This window comes from Cucurbita maxima, unplaced genomic scaffold (assembly GCF_002738345.1).
Source record: "Cucurbita maxima cultivar Rimu unplaced genomic scaffold, Cmax_1.0 Cma_Scf00043, whole genome shotgun sequence".
Lineage (NCBI taxonomy): Eukaryota > Viridiplantae > Streptophyta > Magnoliopsida > Cucurbitales > Cucurbitaceae > Cucurbita > Cucurbita maxima.
Window position 1 is genome coordinate 1,201,495 of NW_019272059.1, and position 11,344 is coordinate 1,212,838.

Here is an 11,344-nt window from a genome sequence, read left to right on the forward strand (position 1 = left end):
ATTTTAATTAAGTGAAAGATAAAGGGTGTGGTTGTAAATAATGGGAATTTAATATAAAATATATATTATTCTTTATAATTGCTTTAAAATGTCTATTTCAATAAATAAATAAAAAATAATAATGCAAAGTAATGATTATATTTGATTTAATAATGTTGATAAATTTATTATAAAAATTAAAAAGATAATGCAATATACTTCGACTAAATCAATCTTTTTTTTTTTTTTGAAGTATTAATAAATCTTCGTTTAGTGTCGGCTGGACTAAGGGAAGCTGGAGCCCACCAGTATTAAGTTTTAGTGTCATTAAACCACTCAGAGATCAGCACGTGTCAAGAAAAGCAACGTTATTTCACTACAAAAGACGTGGCAGTAAGTCGCTGGAGTTGGGCCCACAATGAAGGCTCTTTCCATGCAAGGGTTGATTTAGACTACCACTAAATGCCACGTGTACGGTGGAAAAACGGGTATAGCTCGGTTTCCGTGGTGGACACGGCACACGTGGCTTTAGACTGTAAAATATATATTTAAAAATATATTTTTTTTTGGTGAGATAAAAAAGGAAAAGGGAAAACGACAAAAATATAGTTAATTTATGTACTTGGACATTTTCCCATTACGCGGAGATAATTTAAATTTTTTGTATGGTTCCAATTGGAATGTGACACGTGGGTGATTGGAATTCGTGACTATGCGTTCTGACACGTGTACTTCACTAAGTGGTAGAGTGCATGGCCACGTGTTCCAATGGTTGGGGTAATTAGGTTTTTGATAATGACATCAATGGCTTTGAATATGTTAAAATAGAAAAAATTGGTTAATGGATATTTTAATTCTCTACTTTCTTGAACTCTCTAATTGTCACTATTTGTTTGTTAAGATTAGTTATGCACCCCTCAATCTTTTCCTCATGTCTTATTTACACGGTTTTGTGTATGATGATGTTCCGATACACACTAATAGTTCATTTGCTCTCCATGTGTAGCCCATTCGACCTGCCTCAACCCATACCTATATTGTGCTAGCCCCCTCGAGCTAGGGACGAAACCAAGCTAACCATAACGAAAATCTCTAGTGTAGTAGTGCATGATATGTTTAATGGACAGTGATTTCAGAACTCCTCCCTATGCATGGGCGTTCATAAGTACATCAGCCATGAGTTGTTCACTCACCTCGGCCCACCTGATAAAGTCCTGAGCTTCAACACTTAGGGATCCGAAGTCTCGCTAAATAAACATTTATGTGCCATTGAATTTATACATAAAAAAATTATAGTTTTACATGTATCTAAGTATAGCCATGAGATAGTTCCCTTTTACTCATAAAGCTTTGGATTTGGCTTCATTTTAAAGAGGACGCCATTTCTATGTAAAATTTACTTTTATACAGTTTTCTCGTCCCATATTGAGGACTATACGTACATAGAGGCCTTTTATATACACAGCTTTACAGTAATAAGTTTCCTAACCTATGTATATATATTTTTTTCAATGAAAACAGGGAAGAAAAAATGAAAAAATGAAAAAACAAAACAAAAAAGAAAAGAAAAGCTCCCTCTCAAGTTATTGCCATCTTCTACCAGACTTGAGTCCCATTACAGTTTTTCTAAGACCTGTTACAGAGCAGTAGCTTAATTCATAAAAAGTTCAACATATAGATAAGAATTACATTATGTCTAATAAAAAAAAGAAGTCCCTAAATGCTTAGGTATAGAGACAAAGGGAAAAACATGAATGATCAATGAGAAACATAGAGTTTAAAGAAAGCTTATGGAATATAAATCCTCTTAAATAAATTGAAGAGGAAGCTTATTTTCATTTGGCAAGCAAAAAGAATGGAGGCAAATAAAAGAAATATTAGAACTCTCACATACTTGGTGCTGAGGATGACCTTATAGGCTCCTTGGGTCCTGGAGAACTAGTTGATGATCTTGTAGGCTCCCTGATCCTAGAAACGGCAGTGGCAGATCGGGGCCTGCAAAAGCATGGAGTAGGGATTTTTAAAGGAGAAACAAAGATAAAACCGTTATCAACCCGACCGTGAGCTAAGGTTTTCGAAGACAAAACGACTCACTTTTCCAACTTCTCTACTGGTTTTGGAGTTTGATTGAAATTCAGAGTTGCATCATTTTCTGTTTCAACAGAGAGATCATCATCAGGAATGTCCATTATTCTTTCTTCATATTCTGCAGCTGCAAATCCTAATGGCTCAGCTCCTTCAATAATATTTTGACCTATGTCTAGTGGCCGAAGAACTTCATGATGGTTTTTCACATCATCCATTGAATGAGGCGAATCTACTTCTGAATGCACATCACTATGATCTGATACATTGTCTTCATCTAAACCAGTTTTCTCCATGGCTCCTCCTATGCTCTTCCTGCCCGAAGACTTTGGAGTTCTTGGCATTCCACCGTTCATGTCTTTGTTCGTAGAAGTTGCAATGCGCTTCTCACTGTCGATACCGTTGTGTACATTGTTCTTGAGGTCTTTGACAAGTTGTAGCCTCTCAATCTCCTCATCCCTTTTGCTGATAGTGTCTTTTAGAGATGCCATCTGAAATAGGGACACAGTTATGGTTTTTGATATAAATGATTCTAATGCAAATCAAGATGAGAAATGCTCACCTGGTCCATTAGCTCTTTAACATCCTTTCCTTCCTTGCTGCTCCGTGCTGCTCCTAGCTCGATTCCCGAAACTCTCTCCGCAAACTTTAGTGTGCTCAAAGATTCAGAATATGAGTTCACATCAGGATTAAGCTGTACAAACATGACCGTCTTTGCTTGACCACCTATATCATAGATTCCAAATTTGTACTTGTTTAGAAGTTGTGTGGCAAAATGAGTATATCATCCAAACAAATGAACAACTGAAAATAACTTTGATATGCAGTGGGGAAATAATACCAAGGGAGCTTTGAAGGACTTGAGTGAGCTTGCTATTTCTATATGGAACATGAGAACTCTTTTGTGCAAGAGCAAAAATGACATCTCCAAGTGCAGACAATGATTTGTTTATATGTTGTGCTTCTTTGAGTCGATCTCCTATAACTTCAGAGCGATCGACTCGCTCACTACCAGCAAGATCTACCAAATGAAGATTACCATGCAGTGAGGAACCACCCTTCAAATCCGTCCCACGAACGTGAATAGTCACAATACTGTAGGTTCACATGAAAAATAAGAAAGGAAGAATATGGAGAAGAGAATTTGAGAGTATAATAAAACAAACAAACCTATGTGACCGACTACTTCTTTCATTCATGGCAGTGGCACCAACTGCTCTGTTCTTCAGTCCGATGTCCATTAGTTCTATAACATCTGATGTTGCATTCACTGGAAGCATGGTCGCATCCGGAACCGCAAGTCCGAAAGGTTGGGAATGAGTCAAAATCCCCAGTGTGTGAGAGTTGAGAAAAAACAAGAGATAAACAACAACGTTGGAATAGCAGACCTTAGTTGAAATGAAATAATAAATCAACAAAACTGACTTGCAAATTGGTGTAAACAAGTAAACTGCGTAGTTTAAAAGGATATTTTTTCTGGGAAGCATTGCTTGAAAGTAAATCCCGCACTTGTTCATTATAAATTTCAACCATTTGCGCGCCAACTTCATAGGAAATGGCACCGCTTCTATTTTGAGAGATCTCAAAAAGGTCATTGAGTGCTCGATAATTAACTCCCCAGTTCTCCTTAGTAGCACCATTAGGACCGGTCTTAAAGGAAACAATGTGACAGATAGCATTAGCTAGAGCTCAAAAAAGTTGACTGTATTATCCATACATATAAAGGAAGCATACCATTGTATAGGTCTTTCCCGAACCAGTTTGGCCGTAGGCGAATATGCATACATTATATCCATCAAGTACAGATCGTATCAAGGGTTGGATATCAGAAAAGACCTCCCCTGCATAACACGACAATTAAGAATCGCAAAGATACCTTCTGCCGCTCGAAAATATACAAATATATCCCTATATATATAAGACTACATGTTAAAATGAAAAGAAAGAGACCTTGAGTTGAAGCTGGGCTGTACACCTTGTTAAACTTAAATGCCTTCTGACCTTCTTTCCCAGGCTTGGTTGGGTTTGCTATTACCACTTCTCCATTTTCACCAATGTATTCTACGGTCATCCGTTTGTCTTTCTGCCCGCTCAAAAACGGCCTTATTCGACAATAAACTCTGATGTTTCCTGATGGATGAGAAAAGATTTAAGTGATACAAAAAGAAAATAAAAATGGAATTCAGAACAAGAGTTTCACCTTTTAAATCCTGTAGCTCGTTGAACAATTTTCTATTTTCAGTTAGCAAGATATGGTAGTTCCCAGCTGCATGTGCTATTGATTTTAGTTTGAGTCCTGGAGAAGGTAGACTTCATAATAAGAAAGAATTCATTATTATAAAGATGATATATAGAGCCAAAACGTTCTTCGAGTCATCACTACCTAATTGGTTGACTTCGTTTGAATAGTCCAGCTTTACTCTCAGAACCTCTTCTTTAACAGACTCCGTGGAGCGCCTTACACCCTGAATAGTTCATAAAGTATTTTCATAATCATAATATCTCAAAATAATAAAATTATGAAAATTCTATTTCAATCATACCTCTAGTAAATTGCATTGAAATTCTATCATGCGCTTGTAGCTGTTTACTTTTGCATTCCACTTTTTTTGCTTTGATTCAAAAAATGTTGTAAGTTCTTGCACTTCGTTACTCGAGTCTTCCAAGAGATCCTCGAGTTCTTTTATCCTTTCCTCGAGCATTAACCGAGCCGATTCTGCTTCCGTCTCCACTTGCAAGCAACGTAATTTATACATCTTTGTAGTTGTTTCCAACTCTTGCTTTAGCATTACAATCTTTGCTTTACTTTCATCTCTTTCTTTAGTCAACTGAGTCACGTGCTCACCCATTTCCGTTTCGAGTTGCAAGCAACGCAATTCATACGTCTTCTTCGTTGTTTCCAACTCTTGCTTCAATGCCATGATCTCTAATTTGGTTTCGTCTCGTTCTTTAATCAACCTAGTTATACTCTCACCCTTTTCTGTTTCTAATTGCAAGCAGCGGAATTCATACGTCTTCTTAGCGGTTTCCAACTCTTGGTTCAAGGTAATGATCTTTGCTATGCTTTCATCTCTTTCTTTAATTAACCTACTCATATCCTCACCCCTTTCAGCTTCCACTTGCAAACGGCACAGTTCATATGTCTTCTTAGCTGTTTCCAATTCTTGCTTCAATATTGTGATCTCTGCTTTGCTTTCATCTCTTTCTTTAATCAACCTATTCAAATCCTCACCTTTTTCTGTTTCCACTTGTAAGCAATGCAATTCATACATTTTCTTAGTTGTTTCCAGTTGTTGTTTCAACATTGTGATTTTTTCTTTACTTTCATCACTTTCTCTAATCAATCTACTCACATCCTCACCTTTTTCTGTTTTTACTTGTAAGCAATGCAATTCATAAGTCTTTTTAGCTATTTCCAATTCCTGCTTCAACATTGTGATCTCTACTTTGCTTTCGTCTCGTTCTTTAATTAGCCTACTCACATCCTCGCCTTTTTCGACTTCCACTTGCAAGCAACGCAATTCATACGTCTTCTTTGCAGTTTCCAACTCTTGTTTCAATAGTATGATCTGTGCTTTGTGTTCTTCTCTTTCTTTAATCAACCTATTCACCTCCTCATTGGTAAAATTCTTTTCTTCTGCTTTAGTCTTCTCAGCTTGCTGCAATTCCAAAAGCTTTCTGTTGGTGAATGTTTCCAAAAGTACAAACGCTCATAAAAGAATCTGGTTTGTTGTTTAAGTAGGAGTTAATGGAATACTTAGCAGAAAAACTCAGATCTAAATAAGAAATTAGAGATTTCCAATATGGTCAAGAGTAAAACCTTTGTTTGTTGAAGCTGGCCAAGAACACACTGAAGAAAAATATTTCCAGGAGAAAATGTGAAAATATGAAAGTACTCGACTCAATTTTTAATCGAACTTATTTTTTCTAAAACAATACCTGATTTTCTTCATTGATATTTGATGCAAGTGCCTCAAGCACAGTTATGCGAGACTGGAATTTCTCTTCACGAGCCTTGAAAAGATTGTTTTGCTGGATAAAGAAAATCGAGACATGGAATTTCATAACATAATTCAAAAAGGAAAACAATGGCTCAAAAATATTTGGGATATTACGGTTCGAAGATGTTCCGCCTGAGTAGAAATACGACGCTCAATTTCTTGAACTACTTTTCTTAACAGGCATGCGACGCGCTACCAAAAATGAAAATAAATACTAAGGTTAGGGAGTGTGAATATTTAAGAAAAAAAAACTATGACCAACAAATGTTGAAACAGCTACGTTGTCTGGCATTCAATACATTTTATATAATAAAGTAGTTACATGGCCATACATGAGGAATTTCACCATTCTTTTTATCCACACTTTCGTCGAGAATTCCATTCACAACACTCAAAAGTGACTGAGTTGGAGCATTCTGCAATAAGAGATGCTGAAGTGCATCAAAGTTAAATAAACACTATATGTCACAGAAAGCCATAAACAAACTGAAGCATATTTAGCTTATAAGACACAAAATCAGGGGGAGGGAGGTGGAGGGATCAGAAGAACTCACGTCTAGACTATTTGATTTCATCATTTCTGAAATTTTCGCAGCTGGAAGATCTGCGTAACGACCTTGTTTTAGTTGAAATACTTCATGGAACTTATGGCCAAGGTGATTTGATCCACCCAATGGTTCAGCTGATTAAAAGAAAATTTTTGTATTAGAATAAGGTGCCTGTACTGAACCAAACATTTAGTAAGTAGAACTTCTTCATTTTTTTTCCTTTGTAATAAAAACTTGCTTTCTTGTGAGTTATCAAGGTTTCAAAATGATAATTTTTGAGCTCCATGTTTAGTTGGGAGACCGACAGGATACTTCTGTATTTACATAGTTGATGGTTGCAAAAGCCAAACCTGACACCATAGGACCACTCAGTGTACGAAGAAATTTGGACTCAAATAAGACCTTCCTCCTTTCGTCTCCCATCATTGGAGAAGAAGGGTCATGAAAGGATATGCCAAAACGACTGTTGATCTCCGACTTAGCAGGTGATCTACATGCCAAAGGGCTATCTCCCGCATCATTCGACATTAGCCGTGCTCTAATTGACCATAAACAGTTGTAAAGAGAGTCCATAGAATCCTGCAATTTAATAATATCTAAGAACGAGACGAGGACAAGAAAGAAGAGAAAGATATATACGTTCTGAAAGAGAGAACTAGGCAAATATTTAGGGTACCTACATCATGCGCATAAACATATAACTAAAGCACGTGGAATAGAAGTCGATATTGTCATACATAAACTTATGCACATAAACTTAAGAGAGCACTTTATAAATCTGGATACATTACATCTTCGATGTCGATATTGTCGTACTTCATTATCCCCATGTTGACTATAGCTGCAAGGAACCTCGTGATCTTCTCCGCTCGTGAAGCCAAATTATGGATAACATAACCTGCCTAGTATCGGAAAACTGATACTCATAACAGTGAACAGTGTGATATGACAAAAGGACTGGAAAAGAACCACAACTTATGAAACAAAAACAGAACCAGTAGGACAGTACCTCCTTAGAACCAGGTTTTTTTAGCTTGTTCAGAATTTGGGACAAGACATTGGCATCAAGCAAGCATGCTTTGAGATCTTCATCACAGGCATTGATTGGCAAATTTAAGCCAGGGAAAATACTCCTCAACCACTCAGCTAAAATCAGTCTCTGCTTAGCTACAGAAGAATGTAGTAAAAGAATTGAAAGCTTGTTTTGGTTTTTGACCAGACATACAAATGAAGATTGTTGACAAAACCTCACCATTCTTGTCTACAGATATTGGATTCATGGTTGAAAACCGCTTGGGAGTGGCATCAAGCATTTAACTTGTCCACTAATTTACAAGAACAATATGCTCCTATATCAGGAAAGAAAATATTACAATAGTGCAGCAACATTTCGAGTCTTCTTCCGTTGAACAAAAAGCTAAGAATTAAGAACTATGAAAGAAAGAAACGGCCATAAAAAGAACATTATACATTACATGTAATTGAGCTCAATCATAAGCGTAATCACCATTCCATCTATTAATGAAGCGTGATTCTACGTCGTCCGACCATAAACTAAATGGCGATATGACATGCTTGACGATTACACAAGAAAGTAGATTGAATAGGAATAAACAACAATAAACCATCATTTTTTAAGCAACACATCAAAATTCTTCTACACATGGGGGTGGAAATTTCATCTTATAACTTTTTTCCAGAAAGTAAAGATGGGTTGACCACTAAAACCTAAGAAGTACAAAAGAAAGAAACGACAGATGCAGAGCGACATTTAATCAAGCACCTTGACTGCAATACTAAAGTTGGAGATTCAAAAACCATAATGCAGCGAAAAAAACCTGTAAGATCTTCTACCTTTCAATCTGGTTGAGATTACAGAGACATTCAAGAACATTCAAACTCCATAATCATCAAGCCAAACCATAACTCAAGCATAAAAAATTTCCAGAACAAAACTAAAAAAAAAAAAAAAAAAAAAAAAAAAAAAAAAAAAAAAAAAAAAAAAAAAAGAAACCCACAAAGGGTACCTGTTTTCTCAGGCAAAGCAGCGAGGAATGAACAACAGAACGTGAGAATTTTTCTGGAAACCTCACAGAAGGAAATGGGTGTTGGGGAATCCCAAAAGACGAATTCCATGTACCTATTTAGGCGTTGAAAACGGGAATTGAATAAAGAAATGAGCGCCCAAAAAGGTCAGATTGATCCCATGAAGTTTCTTTGAACATTAAGGAGGTCAAGAACGCGTTGAGAAGGACAATGACACGAAAGAGAGAGAAAGAGAAGAAGGAGGGAAGATTGATTATAGAAATATTTAGATAATTGGATGGTGGATGGTGGGTATTTTCTTTGGCGGTTGATCCTCCATGGAAGACGAACAGGATTGGGAATGTTCCATAAAAGTAGGAGATTAAGCTGTTTCTTTCTCCTCTCTTTTTCATTTCCATTCTCTACCTTTTTCTCTCTCATCGATGTCTCGTTGAATTTTGGCGCGACCAGACCTTCCAAAATTCTGTTTTTAACTTCATAAATACCCAAAATTTATTTCATTTTTTTAATTAAATTATAAATATCTTTGTCGGAAATTTTCATAAATTGTTTTTTTATTAACAATTAAAAAAATTACAAAATTCTCAAAATTCCAAGTCAACTGAAATACTCATAATTAATTACAATTTAAAATACAATTTTAAAATTTAGTCCGTTTAATATTTTTATGTAAAAATTGGTAGTATATTAATGGATATTATTATTATTTTTAAATTTACTTCGATTAAATAAAAATTATTTTGAGATATAGGGAAATTAATAAATTTTAGGCGTAAGGACAAAAAGGTAATTTTAAGAATAATATTGGTTTGGCGGGAACCAAACAGGTCCAAATTAGAACTCGGTCCCGGGCCCGCCAAAATCTGCCCAATCCTCAACCCTTTTTCAGAAGCCGTAGCTTCCCTTCTTCCCCCTTCTGTAAATTCTTGTCCAACGCCTCATATTTCCTCTACCGTTTCTTCCTCTTTACTCCGATTATGGCGGAGCGCGGTGGATTTGGACGAGGGTTTGGCGGCAGAGGGCGCGGGGGAGGTGACCGAGGCCGCCGAGGTCGCCGTCGTGCTGTTCGACGCGACGAAGAGGAGAAGTGGGTTCCGGTCACCAAGCTTGGTCGCCTCGTAAAAGAGGGAAAAATCCAGTCCTTGGAGCAGATATACCACCACTCTCTCCCTATTAAGTAGCACCAGATCGTTGATACACTCATTGGCCCTAGCCTCAAGGACGGGGTAATGAAGATCACGCCTGTCCAGAAGCAGACCCGTGCTGGACAGAGAGCCCGTTTCAAGGCGTTTGTCGTCGTCGGCGATGGTAATGGCCATGTGGGTTTGGGAGTCAAGTGTAGTAAAGAGGTTGCCACAGCGATTCGTGGCTCTATTATTTTGGCCAAGTTGTCTTTGATCCCTGTGAGAAGAGGGTATTGGGGTAACAAGATTGGTAAGCCCCATACAGTGCCTTGTGAGGTTACTGGAAAGTGTGGATCCGTCACCGTCCGGATGGTTCCGGCGCCACGAGGTGCTGGGATTGTGGCGGCTAGAGTGCACAAGAAGGTCTTGCAATTTGCTGGGATTGAGGACGTGTTTACATCTAGGGGATGGACTAAAACTCTCAGCAACTTTGTTAAGGTTTGTCCCAAACTTGAATGGTTAATTTATTCTGTTTAGTTCAGATTTTGGCTGTTTTCTACTAGCTTTTTGTTGATTTGAACTTTTGGGGTGCTTTATCATTATGGATACCACCACTTAGTTATTCAATTACTATATATTTTGTAGTCCATTCATTTGGAAAGCTTCATCAGGATGGAATTCACTCTCAGGAAGTGTTGTTTTAAGTGTTCTTGATTTGTTTTCAGTGCAGATAATAACATTTAACCATATAAATTGATGTCATCTTATATGTTTCATTTTTGTGGTGTCATGTCATGAGTCCATATGTTATCATCACTGATTTCAGAAGTAATGATTTGATGAATGGATTTGATTTGGATAGGATGTTTAGTTTCGATTGCCATGATTCAAAACACATTTTCTGTAACCGCCCAAGTTCATCGCTAGCAGATATTGTCCTCTTTAGGCTTTTTCTCTTGAAGGTTTCAAAATCGTATTTGTTAGGGAGAGGTTTCCACGTCCTTGAATGCTTTGTTCCCTTCTGCCGTTGATGCGAGATTTCACAATCCACTCCTTTAGGTGCCAGCATCCTCGTCGACACACCAAATAACTTTGTGTTTAAAAAGAAGAAAAACATTAGTAAAGAGAAGTTTGTTATACTTAAGATAGAAGTAAAGTTGTGGATTAAGTTTGAGTTTTGAGTTTCACATGACAATGACTGTGCAACTACTTCGCCCTTTTTCCCTTTGGCCCTCCAAATCTGTATCTTCCGACACACACAAACGCTATACCTTTCTACTCCCAAAGATGTCTGCAATCAATGCATACTATTCTTCCATTATTGACCCAAAATGAATATCAAATGTTAAAAACAGTATCAAAATTATAGAACTACAGGAATTTGATTTATTTAGAAATATAATATTTTAATTTTTTTGATTTAAATCTTATTTTCGGGGTCCAACTTATTGTTATTGTTACTGTTATATGTATGTGGTGAACAATAAAATAATTAGTTGGTGAACAAAAATTAGAGAACCAACAAGGAACCTAATATATAAAACAAATATAACATATAATT

The 11,344-nt window shown here is 36.8% G+C and overlaps 1 protein-coding gene and 1 pseudogene across 3 annotated transcripts; one reads left to right on the forward strand and one right to left on the reverse strand.

Moving 5' to 3' along the window:
- Nucleotides 1–1,334: 1,334 nt before the first annotated feature.
- On the reverse strand, nt 1,335–9,075 carry LOC111470244 (kinesin-like protein KIN-14P). Of its 3 annotated transcripts, none has more exons than XM_023115796.1 (22): nt 8,641–9,075; nt 7,866–7,962; nt 7,623–7,780; nt 7,405–7,515; nt 6,964–7,192; nt 6,620–6,747; nt 6,398–6,481; nt 6,180–6,257; nt 6,004–6,096; nt 5,885–5,914; nt 4,608–5,723; nt 4,448–4,529; nt 4,265–4,360; nt 4,015–4,194; nt 3,799–3,905; nt 3,536–3,714; nt 3,235–3,399; nt 2,906–3,159; nt 2,627–2,790; nt 2,074–2,555; nt 1,874–1,974; nt 1,335–1,612 (listed from the first exon to the last, which is right to left on the reverse strand). In XM_023115796.1, exons 2-22 carry the CDS (start codon nt 7,924–7,926, stop codon nt 1,563–1,565), a joined length of 3,948 nt encoding a protein of 1,315 aa, XP_022971564.1. In that variant the 5' UTR covers nt 7,927–7,962; nt 8,641–9,075; the 3' UTR covers nt 1,335–1,562. The 3 variants fall into 3 exon arrangements, with proteins under 3 accessions (XP_022971564.1, XP_022971563.1, XP_022971565.1); XM_023115795.1 differs by having other exon boundaries at nt 6,398–6,496; XM_023115797.1 differs by lacking the exon at nt 5,885–5,914.
- A 463-nt stretch (nt 9,076–9,538) lies between these two features.
- On the forward strand, nt 9,539–10,774 carry LOC111470245 (annotated as a pseudogene).
- Nucleotides 10,775–11,344: the final 570 nt, after the last annotated feature.